This window comes from Populus alba, chromosome 2, assembly GCF_005239225.2.
Source record: "Populus alba chromosome 2, ASM523922v2, whole genome shotgun sequence".
Classification (NCBI taxonomy): domain Eukaryota; kingdom Viridiplantae; phylum Streptophyta; class Magnoliopsida; order Malpighiales; family Salicaceae; genus Populus; species Populus alba.
Window position 1 is genome coordinate 7,359,436 of NC_133285.1, and position 14,575 is coordinate 7,374,010.

The 14,575-nt window shown below is 33.3% G+C and overlaps 2 protein-coding genes across 2 annotated transcripts; one reads left to right on the forward strand and one right to left on the reverse strand.

Moving 5' to 3' along the window:
- Positions 1–239: 239 nt before the first annotated feature.
- On the reverse strand, positions 240–4,535 carry LOC118042208 (Golgi SNAP receptor complex member 1-2). The gene is made up of 6 exons (XM_035049816.2): positions 4,197–4,535; positions 3,925–4,118; positions 2,768–2,857; positions 2,609–2,680; positions 589–718; positions 240–484 (listed from the first exon to the last, which is right to left on the reverse strand). Exons 1-6 carry the CDS (start codon positions 4,333–4,335, stop codon positions 387–389), a joined length of 723 nt encoding a protein of 240 aa, XP_034905707.1. The 5' UTR covers positions 4,336–4,535; the 3' UTR covers positions 240–386.
- A 5,566-nt stretch (positions 4,536–10,101) lies between these two features.
- Positions 10,102–11,268, forward strand: LOC118042209 (auxin-responsive protein SAUR36). Its single transcript, XM_035049818.2, has one exon. The coding sequence runs from the start codon at positions 10,530–10,532 to the stop codon at positions 11,046–11,048; it is 519 nt and encodes a 172-aa protein (XP_034905709.1). The 5' UTR covers positions 10,102–10,529; the 3' UTR covers positions 11,049–11,268.
- The last annotated feature ends 3,307 nt before the right edge of the window (positions 11,269–14,575 follow it).

Here is a 14,575-nt window from a genome sequence, read left to right on the forward strand (position 1 = left end):
AGGTTGATGAGCTGGAAAAATCCATGAAGAAGAGGTTTCAATGTAATCCAAACAAGGGCAAAAGCTGCGCCACAAGAGAAATTGATGTTTCAAGGCATGACAAGGAACCATCATGCTGACGGGTAGTTCCTATGCAGCAACGAGATATGTCTCTTTTGTTGACATCTAAATCCTTGTGTGGCTGTTCATGTGAACATTAATAAACATCTAGCCATGTGTTTGGAACAAGCAAAATCCCATACGAAACAAAATGGTATACCTTGGCGTAATGGTACCACATGCATGCATACACAACTTAATCCATCCTAACAAATTACAGAAACAAAATTGATTTGGAAGAGCATTATCGTTTTGTAAGTTTTGTAGCAGTAAATAGCATTTGTACGTTATTTTGAAAGCCAGTAGATTATAAGAAACAATGTACAAGCAGCAATGACTGCAGACAGAATGAGCGTGTCTCTCGATCGGCGCCTCCTGATAGAACCTTAGAAAACAGAAGAAGAAGAAGAAGAATTGTTATATAACTATTTAATGTTGCAGAATATCAAGAAATAAACGTTTATAATACAGATGGCTTTTGTAAAGTACCAAGAAGGCCACGGATAATCGGGAATTTGTCACTTAGAAGCTTCACTTTCCCTTGAACATCTCCAAAAAGAGTCCTTTGAGAACCCAAAACAGCCCTGGTCGTTTGAGCTTGATTAATAACATCATCTATCTGCACAGACGTGGACCAACATTGTTAATTGACTTAATATCAACGAACAACTTGCTGACAAAAGAACTGAATGGTTATTGCAGGGGACTTCATGACATAGATTGGCACGAGGGAAGCAGTAGAAAAAAAAAATTACAGCAGAATAATGGTTAAAACTAGGATAAAATGAAGTTGGAACATGATCATAGAATTTAGGGTTCATAAGAAACCTCAAGAATCTGAATAGATTGATAGATTAACAAAAGCTACATTTTAGAATAACCTCGCAGTCTATTTATACTAGTTCAAGTCCCATGTCCTTGTGGGAAAAAAGTTTTCTAGTCTGAGTCTCCAAGTAAAATTACTTGGCCTATAAAAGAAATATTTTAATCACATGACCCTAAATAAATTAACTCTAATATCAGAAATATAATAAAATGACAAAGCTCCCAAGTCATTCTCCCTAGGTTAGAAGAAACATATTCTCGAGTTGAAACCATTCCTGCCTCAACATCATGAATGTCCAATCAAGAGTTGCCATCCTTTTTTTTCTTTGGCGTTTCAAGTACATATCCAAAACTGAATAGTTGTTTCCTTTAATGTATGGTAACATTAGCACAACAAACTTGACCTTGAAATTTGTTCCTCTTCCGTTGTTGTCTTAGGCAGCACAACTGTTTATTATCAACATCCGCAATCAACATATAATCTTTGTAAATGCTTATGTTTTGAGGTTCTATCATGTAGTCGAAAGGATCAGTATATCACAGACCAATGTATTCCTTTTGTTGAATTGCTACTATGATATTCTTTTCTAACTCAACTTTTGACTTTTCTGTGCAGACATCATATGTATCATTACTCTCACTGTTGCTTCCATAATTAACATTGGAATCATCATCAGAATAAACATCATAGATTGGTAAAAATCTCAATCCATATCTATTTCATTATAGATGGACAGACAGTTCTAATACACTAATTTCTCTACAAATAGTGCCTCGCGCTTGTTGTTCTTCAACTCTCTTCCTCTATTGAAGTGCAGTGTTGTTCCTCTCTTCCAATCCAAATCAAACCATATGATTTATGACTTCAGCATCATAAAAGTACTTTGAAGTCTCTCTCCAAATAGAAAAAAATGGATACAGTGGCCATGGAAAGGAAATTTCTTTCATTCCACTCCTTAGTTCCTTGTTTCTGCAGGAGATGAGCGGAAAACCAAATTCCTCACCATATTTTTCTTCCACCCATTTTCATTGGTGAGAATCTGATGTAAATATGGCAAAAAGAAAGTGCGGCTATACTTAACATTTATCTCACTTTCCCAAAATCCACCACTGCAGCACACTGCTAGTAAACTAGAAATGCAGTAAACTCTCACTGTCCATATTAGCTGAGTGATGTACCTGTCACTTCGCAAAGTGCAATGCTGTAGAGGTTCAGGGTTCATACCCAATTAAAGGAGTTGGTGGTGATTAGATTTACAGATCTAGTGACAAAAAAGCAAAACTGGTGGACATCAAAGGAGAAAAAAAAATCAACTTCCACTATTGATAGCCAACTACATGTATTTCCTGCCATTTTCCCCTATCTATGCCAGATATGCCAACTCTTAGGCTATTGAAATTTATTGCACTCACAATTCTTTTTTGCCTTTTCCAGCTTCCTCTTCTTGTAGCATCCTGAATTAGTTAATGACTTCTGTTCATCCTGTCCGTATTTCATCCTGTCTCTACATCCTAGCTAAGAAAACCTATTATTTAACTCTATCCTGTTCAACATAGCCAGTTGTTCATTCCAACATCCTTATTTCTTTTTCCATCAACTAAAACGGCAAGAAATGAGCAGGGCAAAATTTTCATCTAAAGAATCTGATGTAAATATGGCAAAAAGAAAGTGAGAAAGTTTTACATGAGCAATGCTTCCGTGGATGGCAGCTCTTTCTCGTAGTAACTGCACTCTTGGTGACATGCTACCAGATGCCTGTAAGTACACAGATAAACAAACATCAATTTTGAGAAATGAAAAATGAGATCATAGAACAGTTTTAAGAGTTCACATGACGCTCACCTTGTACTCACTAATATCATCTCTGACAGAACTCAGAAGCTCAGCATGTTCCCTCATTGAGTTTATGTTTCCCTTGATTCGTCTAAACTCCTAAAGTAACAATTTTATTTGCTTAATGAGACAGAAGCCACTAAAACAGCAATTCTTAACACAAGAATATAGAAGTTGTGTCCACAATGAAATAAAAAAGATTAGGATGTAATGAAATATGAAGCATTCATAAAGGAAAAAACTGTCAAAATAGAAGTGGTGTGAAAAATTCCTAATATGCTTGTTTTTTAGCATCTAACTAATCCGCTAACTAGTTAAATAGAACATGACATAAGAGATGAACAAAATCAATTTTTGAGCAATTCAGTATAGCAAGTTTTCTTTCTTCTTATCCCCTGCCACAAATTTTTGAAGTGCTATCTTGGGCTTTGCTATTCGATCATAAACTGACAACTGCAAAATTAAACCAGCGACTGCCAAATAGAAAGAGAGATTTTGAATAAGATCTGAAGTTGAGCTTAAGACGCCAACAGGAATAAAAGAAGCATTTTGAAAAAAACTTTCTACGAGATCAGATGCATACCACTAAATTAAAATTACCCTTTGAAATTTTAGTCATGTAAGCACAAATAGCTAACTTGTTACTATCCATTCTTTCTCGCTGTTTAGGGTGCAGGAATTAAGTCCCGGAAAACAGAGCATGATTCATACAGTCTTCGAATGAAAAAAAAGCAAGAAAAGTAAAAAAACTGAAACGGATTTTGCCTGCAATCATGACAGACTGATGGAAATTAAGCACAAAGACAGTAACAACCAAATCAACTATCTTCTCACAACAAAATATCGAAAACACCCACACCATCATTTCCATATCCCAATGAAGGTTCGTACACTAGTTTGTAAATTGTATTTCTTCTCCATTCTATACTTGTCCCATTTTCAATAAAAGCCACATTTATTTCTATCTCCCCCCCCCCCCTCTCTGATCGGAATTAAGCCACATTAATCTAAAAAAAAAACACTCTATCGAATTTCCTATCCACATTGCTGCCAATACGCGCATCGCATACATACAACACAACACAGAAATTTCCTAACATTTCGGTACAAAAAAAGAAAAAAGACACTAGATAGAAGCAAAATCATAAGAAAAACAGGTACCAAACCTGCGTAAACTCATGAAGTATATCTCTATGCCTTGCTAGCTTTTGAGTAACTGAAGTAGCAGCGGACGCAGCAGCACATCTACTCATAGCATCATTTATATCAAGTAACTTCTCAAGTGAAGATTGAATTTCCATTTCCATTGATTTCCATGACCTACTGGATCCAACTGTTGGCGAACCACCTTCCACATAACCTGATTCATACTCATCACTTCTTATTACTTAAAATAATCTCCACTTAATTAATTAATCAAAATTAAAACAAAATTCACCTCCTCCTTGAGTAGTAAATCGAGCGCCAAGTTTAGCATAAGAAGAGAGTTTGACATCGAGATCTCCTTCGATCTTTCTTGCTTCTCTTCTAAGTTCTTCCCAACCCGATTCTTGTAACTCTAGATTTGGATCAGTCATTTTGGATCCGATCCTCACGAACTACAATCTGGTCCTACCACTGCTATTGCCTTGTTTCGTGATCCAACGGTATCACTGTTTATTTTCCTCACGGATTTATTATTTATGTATATATATTCTCTAGCTTGTATTGGATGCTTCATCCCACTCGAATCGCAGGGAAAGAAAGCAGAGTGAGATGACAAGGGGGGGCACTCCCTTTCTTTCTGACTGGGCCTCAAATGCTTAGGATTTATAGATGGGCTTAATCTCTTTGGGCTTCTAAAATTCCTGCTACAGTTATGAGACTTTCGATGGGCCGATAAAATGTATTCTTAAGCTCCACCTGGCTTCTCTGATTTATGAATGAGAACTTGCTAATTGTAATTTTTTTTTTTAATAGGACCGTAATTTTATTCTTAACCTCATATAAAAAAAATAAGAAATAAATATATCCAAAAAAATTTACTAAATAATTTTACATTTTTTTTTAATGATAAGAGATATCCTCGTACCAATACTACATTATTTCCTCGAACGATTTTAAAGTCACAATCTCATGCCTTAAACTTAACCTTTTCTTTTAATGCCAATTTTGATTTACGTTGCTTTCTTATAATTTAGTTTTGAAAAGAGATTTTCATGTTCATAAATGGATTTATTTAGGTGATATTTTTGCGTAAAACAGTCCTAGAAATAATATGAATATTTTAAATTTATATGTTAATTTTAAATTTAAAAATTGTGGAAATATGTAACACAATTGTAATGTTTTATGTGGCACATTTGAGAAGTATGATAAGTTTGAATAAAATAAAAGAAGAAACAAATGGATTTGTGTGCAATAGAAAAAATTCCCCTCGAGAAGTGGGACCATAAAAAAAAAAAAAAAAAAAAAAAACAGCGATGCATGTCTATCCAGACGGTCAATCAAAACAAGTGCAGTAGATTTTAGCAAGCCTGGTCTTCTAGAAGGTAGCTTGGCGTGGTCAAAACTCAAGCCAGCAATCATTTACTAAGATCGGAGAACGGTGGTCAATGGGAAAGCACAAGTTTTGTATTGTACGATTATGGGATGCTCCTTAATTTAATATGAACACAGGAGGAAAGGGACCCGTTAAAACATTTATTAATTAGCTAGATGCTGATCAATAACATATGATTTCTTTTAACAAATCAGAATATGATGTTAATTTCCATCTCTCTTTTGGGAAGAACGACACGAATTTTTATTGAAAAAATAATGAAATCTTGAAGCAAATTAGGATGAATTAAATTGATCTGGGCGTAAGTAAATCTAATGATCATCCTCTATTTATTTCTTTATTTATTTTAATAATGCTACCTAGTTTTTCAATAATAATACACGTATTTTAATTATATACAAAAAAAAGATAGGAAACTTTTTTTCTAATTAATAATACACGTACTTCCTCACTACCTCCATGAAGATTCTCTTCACAACCTTTATGATCACAATAACATTGGAAATACCATTGTTACAGAAAACAATAATATTCCATGAAATAAAAATAATTTTAAGCATAAACATAATAAAAAAAAATGTATCATGAAGCTCGTGGATAGGATTGGAGAAACCAAATTCTTCTTGCTCACACTGAGTTCCGCACACAGCCCTTTCAAATGCAACGTAATTGCTTGTTCTACATTGATTGTTCTGGTAATCTGAAAGTTTAAATTCTCCCATGTACTTTATAAAATTAATCTTGACTAAACATATTAAATTATCAAACAATAAATAAAATGGACATAAATAAACTACTAGCTCTTATATCGTTAGACTTGACCATTATATTTTCATAAAGAAGGAATTTATTGTCACTGGAAGGTGTAATTAAAAGGATATCAAAGATTGGCATTAAATTAAGCTCTCTAGTCTGGTCAAACATAAATTATTTATATTGAAATTTTGAATTTTATAACTTCATGAGGATTAATTGCTTATAAAATAAAGAACTTTTGAGTATTTTATTTTGAATTAAATAATTTGATATTTAAATTTTGGTGGTTGAGTAGTAGGCATAGAATAACGACCCCTCAACTATATATATAGACAGCCACTCGATTGCTAAAATTACCAACCATATACGTGGCTGTAATTTTTGTTTTTCAACTACGCGCGGGGTTGGAAAAAAAAAAAATCATGCACAACTAATTAATCAATTAATAATATAATTAACTAACTAATTAACAACATAAATAAAAATTTAATATTAATCTAAACCTAAATCATACACAACTAAACATATATACCAATATTTTGACACAAACTATATATAACTTAGTTTAAAACAATAATCACAACTGCACATACATTTTAACTAAACATAACATATATTATAAATTTAATATTAAAAAAATACCTTAGAAATTTGAAGACAAAGTTGCTCTTGTTTTTTTTTTTTTTTTTTTTGTGTCCTCCGAATTCAAGCATAAAAAATTATTTAAAACTGGCCAAACATGTATTAAATCCATAATAATAATAATAATAATAATAATAAATACATGTCATACACATAACGTACCTCTAATTTTTTTAAAAAAGTTACAGAAACGTATATATGCAAGTGGAGAGCTCGAAGAAGATTAGGGAGGGAAAAAAAAAAAAAAAGGAGAGAGAGCACACGTGTGGAGGTATAAAATCCAAATTTTTTTTACCACCAATGCCTCTCTCCTGGGTAAGCCATCGCCAATTCTGAATTTTCAACGGTTACCAACCGCAAGAACACCAAGAACAAATTGATCTTGTCCCCTACATCCTATTTCTCATTGTCTTGTTTTTAGAATTTCATCAAAATACAACCTCCTATTTTTTGTTTCTTCACTAATTATATTTGATATTGTTTTTACTTTATTATTTTTTAACTAAGAATTTATTAAAATAATATTTTTTATTTATTTTTTATATCAATATATCACAATCATAAAAAAAATTTAAATTTTTTAATTTAATATTTTTAAAGTAAAAGATAGTATAAAAATCACTTTCGAAAGACATATCAACCAAAAGAACAAATACATCATGTCCACAACTTTTAAAACCGAGGTACGCCACAAACATTTTGAGAGTTTTTTTTTTTTAAGTTAACACAATAAGTTAAAATTCTTGAGAGAATAAAATCATTTATAAGAGCACATAGGGGTAGCGTGTGGCTATTGCCCAATGTTCCCATCAGCTTTTGTTGTGGTCCGAGGAAGTACGTACAGTGTACGGTGTACGGAGTTGCGGACCTTTCAGCTCGACTGCTTCCAACATACTACAAGGACCCTCCATGCACTGTTGTGGATTTTTCTCAAGCGGATAATATTAGGGTGTGGCAATTATGGACCTTAGTAAATATATATATATATGTAAATTTACGAAGGAGACTCGTGCCCACTACATCACTGTCTTAAGCACCGTTTGGTAGGGAGGTTATATCTGTGTTTTGCTTAAATTTAATTTTTTTTTTGTTAAAATTGAATTTGATTTGTACTTTTTGAATCGTTTTGATGTGCTGATGTCAAAAATAATTTTTAAAAAATAAAAAAACATCATTGGCATGTATTTCGGCACGAAAAGCTATTTAAAAAGCAACTGCTACCACGCTACCAAACACGCTCTTACATCGTGAGTTAAACCTTCGAATTGTAATCTATGGTGGCTTGGAAATATATATATATATATATCTCTAATGCTAGCATTAATTATCTCCATTTTCAACCTAGCTACTCACCATTTCTGTTTTATTTATTTATTTTCCCACCAACTACGTGATGTTCTTTGATGATGATGATGCCATAATAATGTTGCTGTTAACCTCTCAATCTCCATCTTCTTCGTTTATTTTTTGGGCTGGACAAAGTTTTCTTATTCGAGATAGTAAGTTATTCTACGTTAGACGAGAAAAAATATATTAATTAATTAATTCGATTAATGTTATTTTGTTCTTCGTCGTGGACATGCTATCGTGAATGAGATTATTTATGCCTCCATGACTTGGAGATATTTGCAATAATTTTTTATAAATTAATTATTATTATTATTTATTAATATTGATATTTGAACTAATTTACACATTACTCGATTAATTCTCTGGACCTTAAAGTTAATTAAAAATCATATAAGTCTACAATGACTCTAAAGTTTGTGTAACTTGAACTGATAATCTCAATAGAGCAAGTTTATAGCTTGACCAGTTGAGCTACACCTTCAGCAGGAACGGAGTTGGAATTATATAATATATAATTTATTATTAAAAAACTTATTTATTTAAAATAAAAATATATTATATTATCCTATATTTAAATATTAAAGATATAAAAATTTAAAATATTTTATAGGTCAGCTCTTGCCCGCCTTTCCTGGTTCCGCCCTGCCTCTCAGGGTTGGGTCGTAGTTAACTAAACCAGTCACCTTAATAAATTCACTGCATTAAACAATAGGTTTTTTCCTTGCGTGTAGGTTTATTATTGGGTCATATTTCAATGAATATATATATTTGAATTCTAAGCACCGAACAGACATATCTTTTAATTAGTTTGATTATTTTTTAATAGAACTAGAAATTAATATAAAAAATATCCTTGATCGTCGAGGACAAATCACGTCGCAGAATCCAACAATTTCTTGGAAGGAACCCCGGTTAAAAATCTGGGATGCTAGGTCAATCCCACGGCTTAAAATGTCCGGACAAGTACAAATCAACGATCCACATCACCATTAATTGTTTCTTTATTTTCTAACGACTTTTTGTGTAAATCTAACCGAAGCCATCTCATCTGACCGTTCGTTTATCTGACCCCTGACTTCTCTCTCTCTCTAAATTTCAACACATTTTTTTTTTTTTTATGAATTTCTTCCAGGAATTCAGAATCGCGTGGCTGACTATTTCTCTTTCCTCCACTTTTGACTTGTTAGAATTCTAAATTCCCATATTTAACTTTCGTATGGCGGAAAAAAAGAAAGAATGAAAAGAAGATCACTCCATATCCGTCCATATGAGTATGATTATTAGCAAATAAGTCCTCAATATTCAAACCTTTTGCCCTTCCTTTCTTGATTTAACATTCCTACCTCTTGTTAATGTTTGTACGTTTCTTTTGTTAATGACAATGGGTAAAACACGTGCAACCGACCAAAAACAATCAACATTTTATCGAATCAAATTTTGTTGTTATATCGTTAAATTAGTTTTTACATTTACTTGAGTTTTTATTTTAAGATTCGGTTTAAAATCAATTAGGTGAGTCTTATATTAGGTATGAAGTAAGAGATTTTAAGCTTGTTTATGAGTATGATAAATATTGTTTTTCAAAATATTTTTTACTTGAAAATATATTAAAATAATATTTTTTTATATTTTAAAATTTATTTTTAACATCAAAACATAAAACAATTTAAAAAAATCTAATTTTAAATTAAAAAAATTTAAAAACATGATTAAACAACGATATCAAACAATATTTTCATCTCAAATAATAAATAAATCATATTTTTAGTTGAAGGATAATTTTCTCCGTATATATAAAGAACAAACACATACATTAATTTATAATTTGCAAATTTCCTTTTACACTAGAATCAAAGCAGGGCTAGGGAAAAGCTAAAATGATTTTAAGGTTTGGGGCTGAATCGAAAAGTTGGCTTTCTTTCTTTATTTATATAAAGGGAGAGGGCTGCTTTGTAATTTACTCGAAAATAAAATTCCCATGTCCTTTGCTTTTTACCTATGTATTTGTCTTTTCTAGTGGTAGATTCTTCTGTTGCATCCCTTTATATACAACCTCTCTTTAGTTCCCAATAGCTCTAGAACTGCTCACCTCCACCTCCTCACAAGAATAACCAGAACCACCACAAAAATCACCACCTTCGTCCACCACCACGACCATCACCACAAGATTTGGCATCAAAGGCAATAACTGATACTTGAGGGCGAGGAGAAACGGTTCAGACAGGCAAGTGTTGCTACTCTTTGGAATGAAAGTCTCATTTTGTAGCATAATTTGAGATGTCCAACATACCAACCTCTCTTTCTGAAGAATGCCTTGCCCTCTTCCGCTTAACCATGTCTGTAGTAGACCCATGGCCCTTTTCAAACCCCATCACACTATAACATAGCACCAAGTTTACATCCTCATAAAAATTCGTAAAACGCACTCTTATACCCACAAAAACTCCTCTTTTGGTTTTTCTTGTACTCTTAATATATCAAATGATGAGAAAGAATAGAGGTTTCAAGATCGGCAAACGGTTTGTCCGGATCTCAACTTGGATCTTCAGTCGGACGCGGATCCACCCACCGGGTTGCAACTCCATAGGCCCATCAGAATCAACATGCAGTTCGAAGTCAAAGTCCTTATCGAAAATCATCAACTGGGGCCGTCGTTTAACAAAAGGAGCTAAATCAATTTGCAGTGCGAAACCCCGGTCGGGTTATATACCCGTGGGTCATGAACCGGTTTGTGATAAACCTGTTCCAGTACCAAAAGGGCATTTGGCTGTTTATGTGGGTCAAAAAGATGGTGAGTTTCATAGAGTTTTGGTGCCTTTGATGTATTTTAATCACCCTTTGTTTGGAGAATTATTAAGAGAAGCAGAAGAGGAATATGGTTTTAATCAACTAGGTGGGATTACCATTCCTTGCCGGTTTTCGGAGTTCGAGAGGGTCCAAACCCGCATTAAATCGGGGTCAAGTGGAAGGAAGCTGACGTGGAAACGTAACCAACATTGAGGAAGGGTTTTTTTTTCTTTAATGACGACGACGACGATAATATTGTTTAGATGGTGATTATGTTTGGAATTTATATTTAGGCAGTGGTTTGCTCTTTTGTTTTTTGTTTTTCGTTTTTTACTATTGTTTTCTCTCTCTCTCTCTCTCTCTTTCTTTCTTTTCTTACCAATACTTATTGTAATGGATTTATTCTTTTAAATTGATAGAGAGTTTGCCCTTCGATTGTTGCAATGAGTTGATAGAGATGATAATAATGGATAAGTGATAGTAGAATGATGCTTGCTATTTTTGTTCGATTTGTTATGATTACTATATAATATAATATAATCCATTCACTTAAGAGTTAGTTTGGGCTGTGGGTAAACATGGTTTTTATAAAATCTTGATTTTTTAATTTTTAATTAATATTTTAAATTACTGTATCTTTTGCAGCCATGAAAATCTTGCTGGGATGTAGAATAGAAATGTAAAGTATGAGAGGCTAAAGAATGCAAGAGATCATTCTGTTATGCAGGGTCTTCAAAGGTTCGTTTTCAGGTAGGATTTAGGTAAGAATGAATACCTAAATGCTACCATTGGTGTGTAGTGGAGAATCTTATGATCGAAATGAACTGGAGCACTACGCAACACCCACCACAACTTTATGGGAAAATACAAGTCCTTTTCCCGTGTCAAGGTCCGCAGGTTAAATGGACCAGATGGTGTCTTTGCTGTATATTGCAGCTTAGCCAATGGACGCGATTGACCCTTTGGGTCAAATTTATCAATCAGCAAGGAACTGTATCACGTTTCCAGGATGATGGTCATGTCGCAGAATCAATCAACTGCAAGGAGAAGCAGCAAGTCTACGAGGGAAGAAGTAGCTTAGCAATGGTGTCTTTGCTGTATATTGTAGCTTAGCCAATGGAAAGGTCCAAGCTTGGAAAGGTCCCTGCTTTTTCACGGAAATAGCCGCAGGAGGAGTGGTTGTGTTGTCATCTCAATATGCATGGGAAGGGGTCAATCTGTCCATTCCAATGAAGTTTCAGCCCAAGGTCCTAAACTTAAGCAAATGCAAGAGGAAGGCCGCTTGGTCAACTTGTTGAACTGGTCAAATGGGCCAAGCGGAATTTACGAGGCCCTGTATAAAGTAAGTCGTCGTTCCAGCAGTGGTCAGGAGGAGTATGTACGGCCTCGTGTTGGAATGAATTAAAGATTCTGGAGCGTGCACGACGACTCATTCAAAGCGTTACGTTTTCAATGATTTTTTGAAATGTTGTGGTGATACCAAGTGTGAATCTCAGATTGTGAAATACTTTGATGTGAGGTGTTTTTGTTTTAAAATATATTACACTGATTTTTTATTAGATGAATAAAAAAAAATTATTTTAGTTCTGATTTGCTTTATTAGAATGGTTAAAGGGTACAATCATATTTATTGGATTCTTCTCTCCAAAATAAATTTATTAAAACCAAGAATTGTTTTTTTAGCCAAAATGTTGTTGACCGAAACCTTTCTCTCCCTTCTTCTTCTTCTTCTTTTTTTTTGGATAAATTTGTCTTTTTTTTTTCTTTCTATATTCCATGATTGAAACATAATACAAATTAAATTTAATATCAAAAGATAAATATCTAAAACTATAAAGATCAAATAAGTAAAAAATATAAAATTGAGAGACCGAGTTATAGTTTGACATGTCGAGATTTTACAATATTAATGGCCGCAAATCTTTTAGTTTTGTTTATAACATAATGTAATTGTAATTATGACACCGTTATGTACAAAAATACTCATGAACTACCAAAGATGAGAATATACACGCATGGTCCTTTCCTTGTGAAAACTCCTATATATATATATATATATATATATATATATATATATGCAAGAAATTCAATATCTTAAAGAAATTATTTAAAATAGTGTTTGAAATTATATAGTGATGTTTAGACAAATCACAAAAACTTAGTAAAAGTGTACTTATCTTATCAACATTTTTATAAAGTTTCAAAAATTATTTTGAAAGATAATTATAAAATGGAGGTTTTGAGACTTTTTAGCACTACCTGTCAACAAATACCTTTGATACCACAACCACTACTATAACAATCGTAGCTAATAGCCCCAATGACATCCAAAATCACAGAAGATGTTCATGTTAGTTTACTGATAGAACAACGTGCCATTGAGGGCATAGGGAAAACAAAATGAATTATTCTTTAATCCCTAGGTTTTGGATGTAATTGTAACTTACTCCTTCATATTTGAAAAGTTATACAAATTATAGTTTTATATCTACTTTGTGAGTAATGTGAACTTATACCTTAACTTTGTATCTATAAAGTGATTATTTATTTTGTATATTTAAAGTTGTGAGTAATGTGACACATGATCAGTTTCTGCAAACTTTTAATTGTGCCTCGTTTCCTTCGTAAATCATGTCCTTTTACTCCGAGGAAGAAACTGGCAAAGCGTCTGTTCGTCAGATTTAATAATTGCCTGTTACATGAAAATTGGGTTTTGTAGAAAATTGAAATGCATACGGGAGTGAACCAATCGCGGCGTGAGGTTAGGTATGGTCTATGATTCATTGTTTAAGCTTTTGGATTAAAGATTGTGCTCTTATCAATTTGTGTAGGCCCTCAAGTGCAAGAGAGCAGGCCCATGAAAAATCCTCAGTACAGATCTCCCAGTAAGTTCCATACGTGCTTAATTATCATTTCCTTTTCCCCAGGAACTCATAATTGTTAATGGCCTTTGCGCTCCACCAAACTAATTTTCCATGCGATGCATAATGATTGGCAGGCTCAGTGTGATGCTATGGCAAACACTTCATGATTTCAATGCTTTTGAAGTGTTTAGTTAAAGATCATATGATTCTGAAACTATATATCAAGATTGGTTTTTAAGGAATCGAAGTTCATCTCTTGCTTATCCCGATAACGATGAAGTAGAATGAGTAACACTACATTTTGAAATAGGATTGCAGTTTTAATTATAAAAAAAAATCAATACGTTTGTTTTCTTCTCTTGTGATAGTTTTTAGGACGTGGGAATCAAACTCACTACTTGAGTAGGGATGGTGGCATGATTTCTAATGTTGTTCAGCTCCAATTCTGAAAGGTCACTAACGCAGGCTGTTTTAGAGTTTCCCCAGAGGACTTCCATTCTAAGAAAGTTCCGATTATTTTTCCAAAAGAAATGATCGAGACAGATCAAATAAATCTACTCTGGTGAACATGGCAAGTCGGAAGTAATTAGACAAGCACAAGAACAAGAAATTTGTTGTAGTTTCCGTAGTTCAGATCTCTGCTAAGGTGTTGTGCCTTTAGTTAATAGCTGATGTAGCTAAGCAGAGTGTTTCCCAAGTCTGTAAGAAGGCATCCTTTCAATCCGACTGGCTGCAGCAGCAACTTTCCCACTATCAAATTAGAATAATACTGTTTAGAAACATCTTTTTTAGGTCTTGGCAAGAATTAAAAGCAATGGTATATGCTGATCTTTATTGAGGATGAAGTAAAAAGTTGAAGATGTCAACTTACAAAAA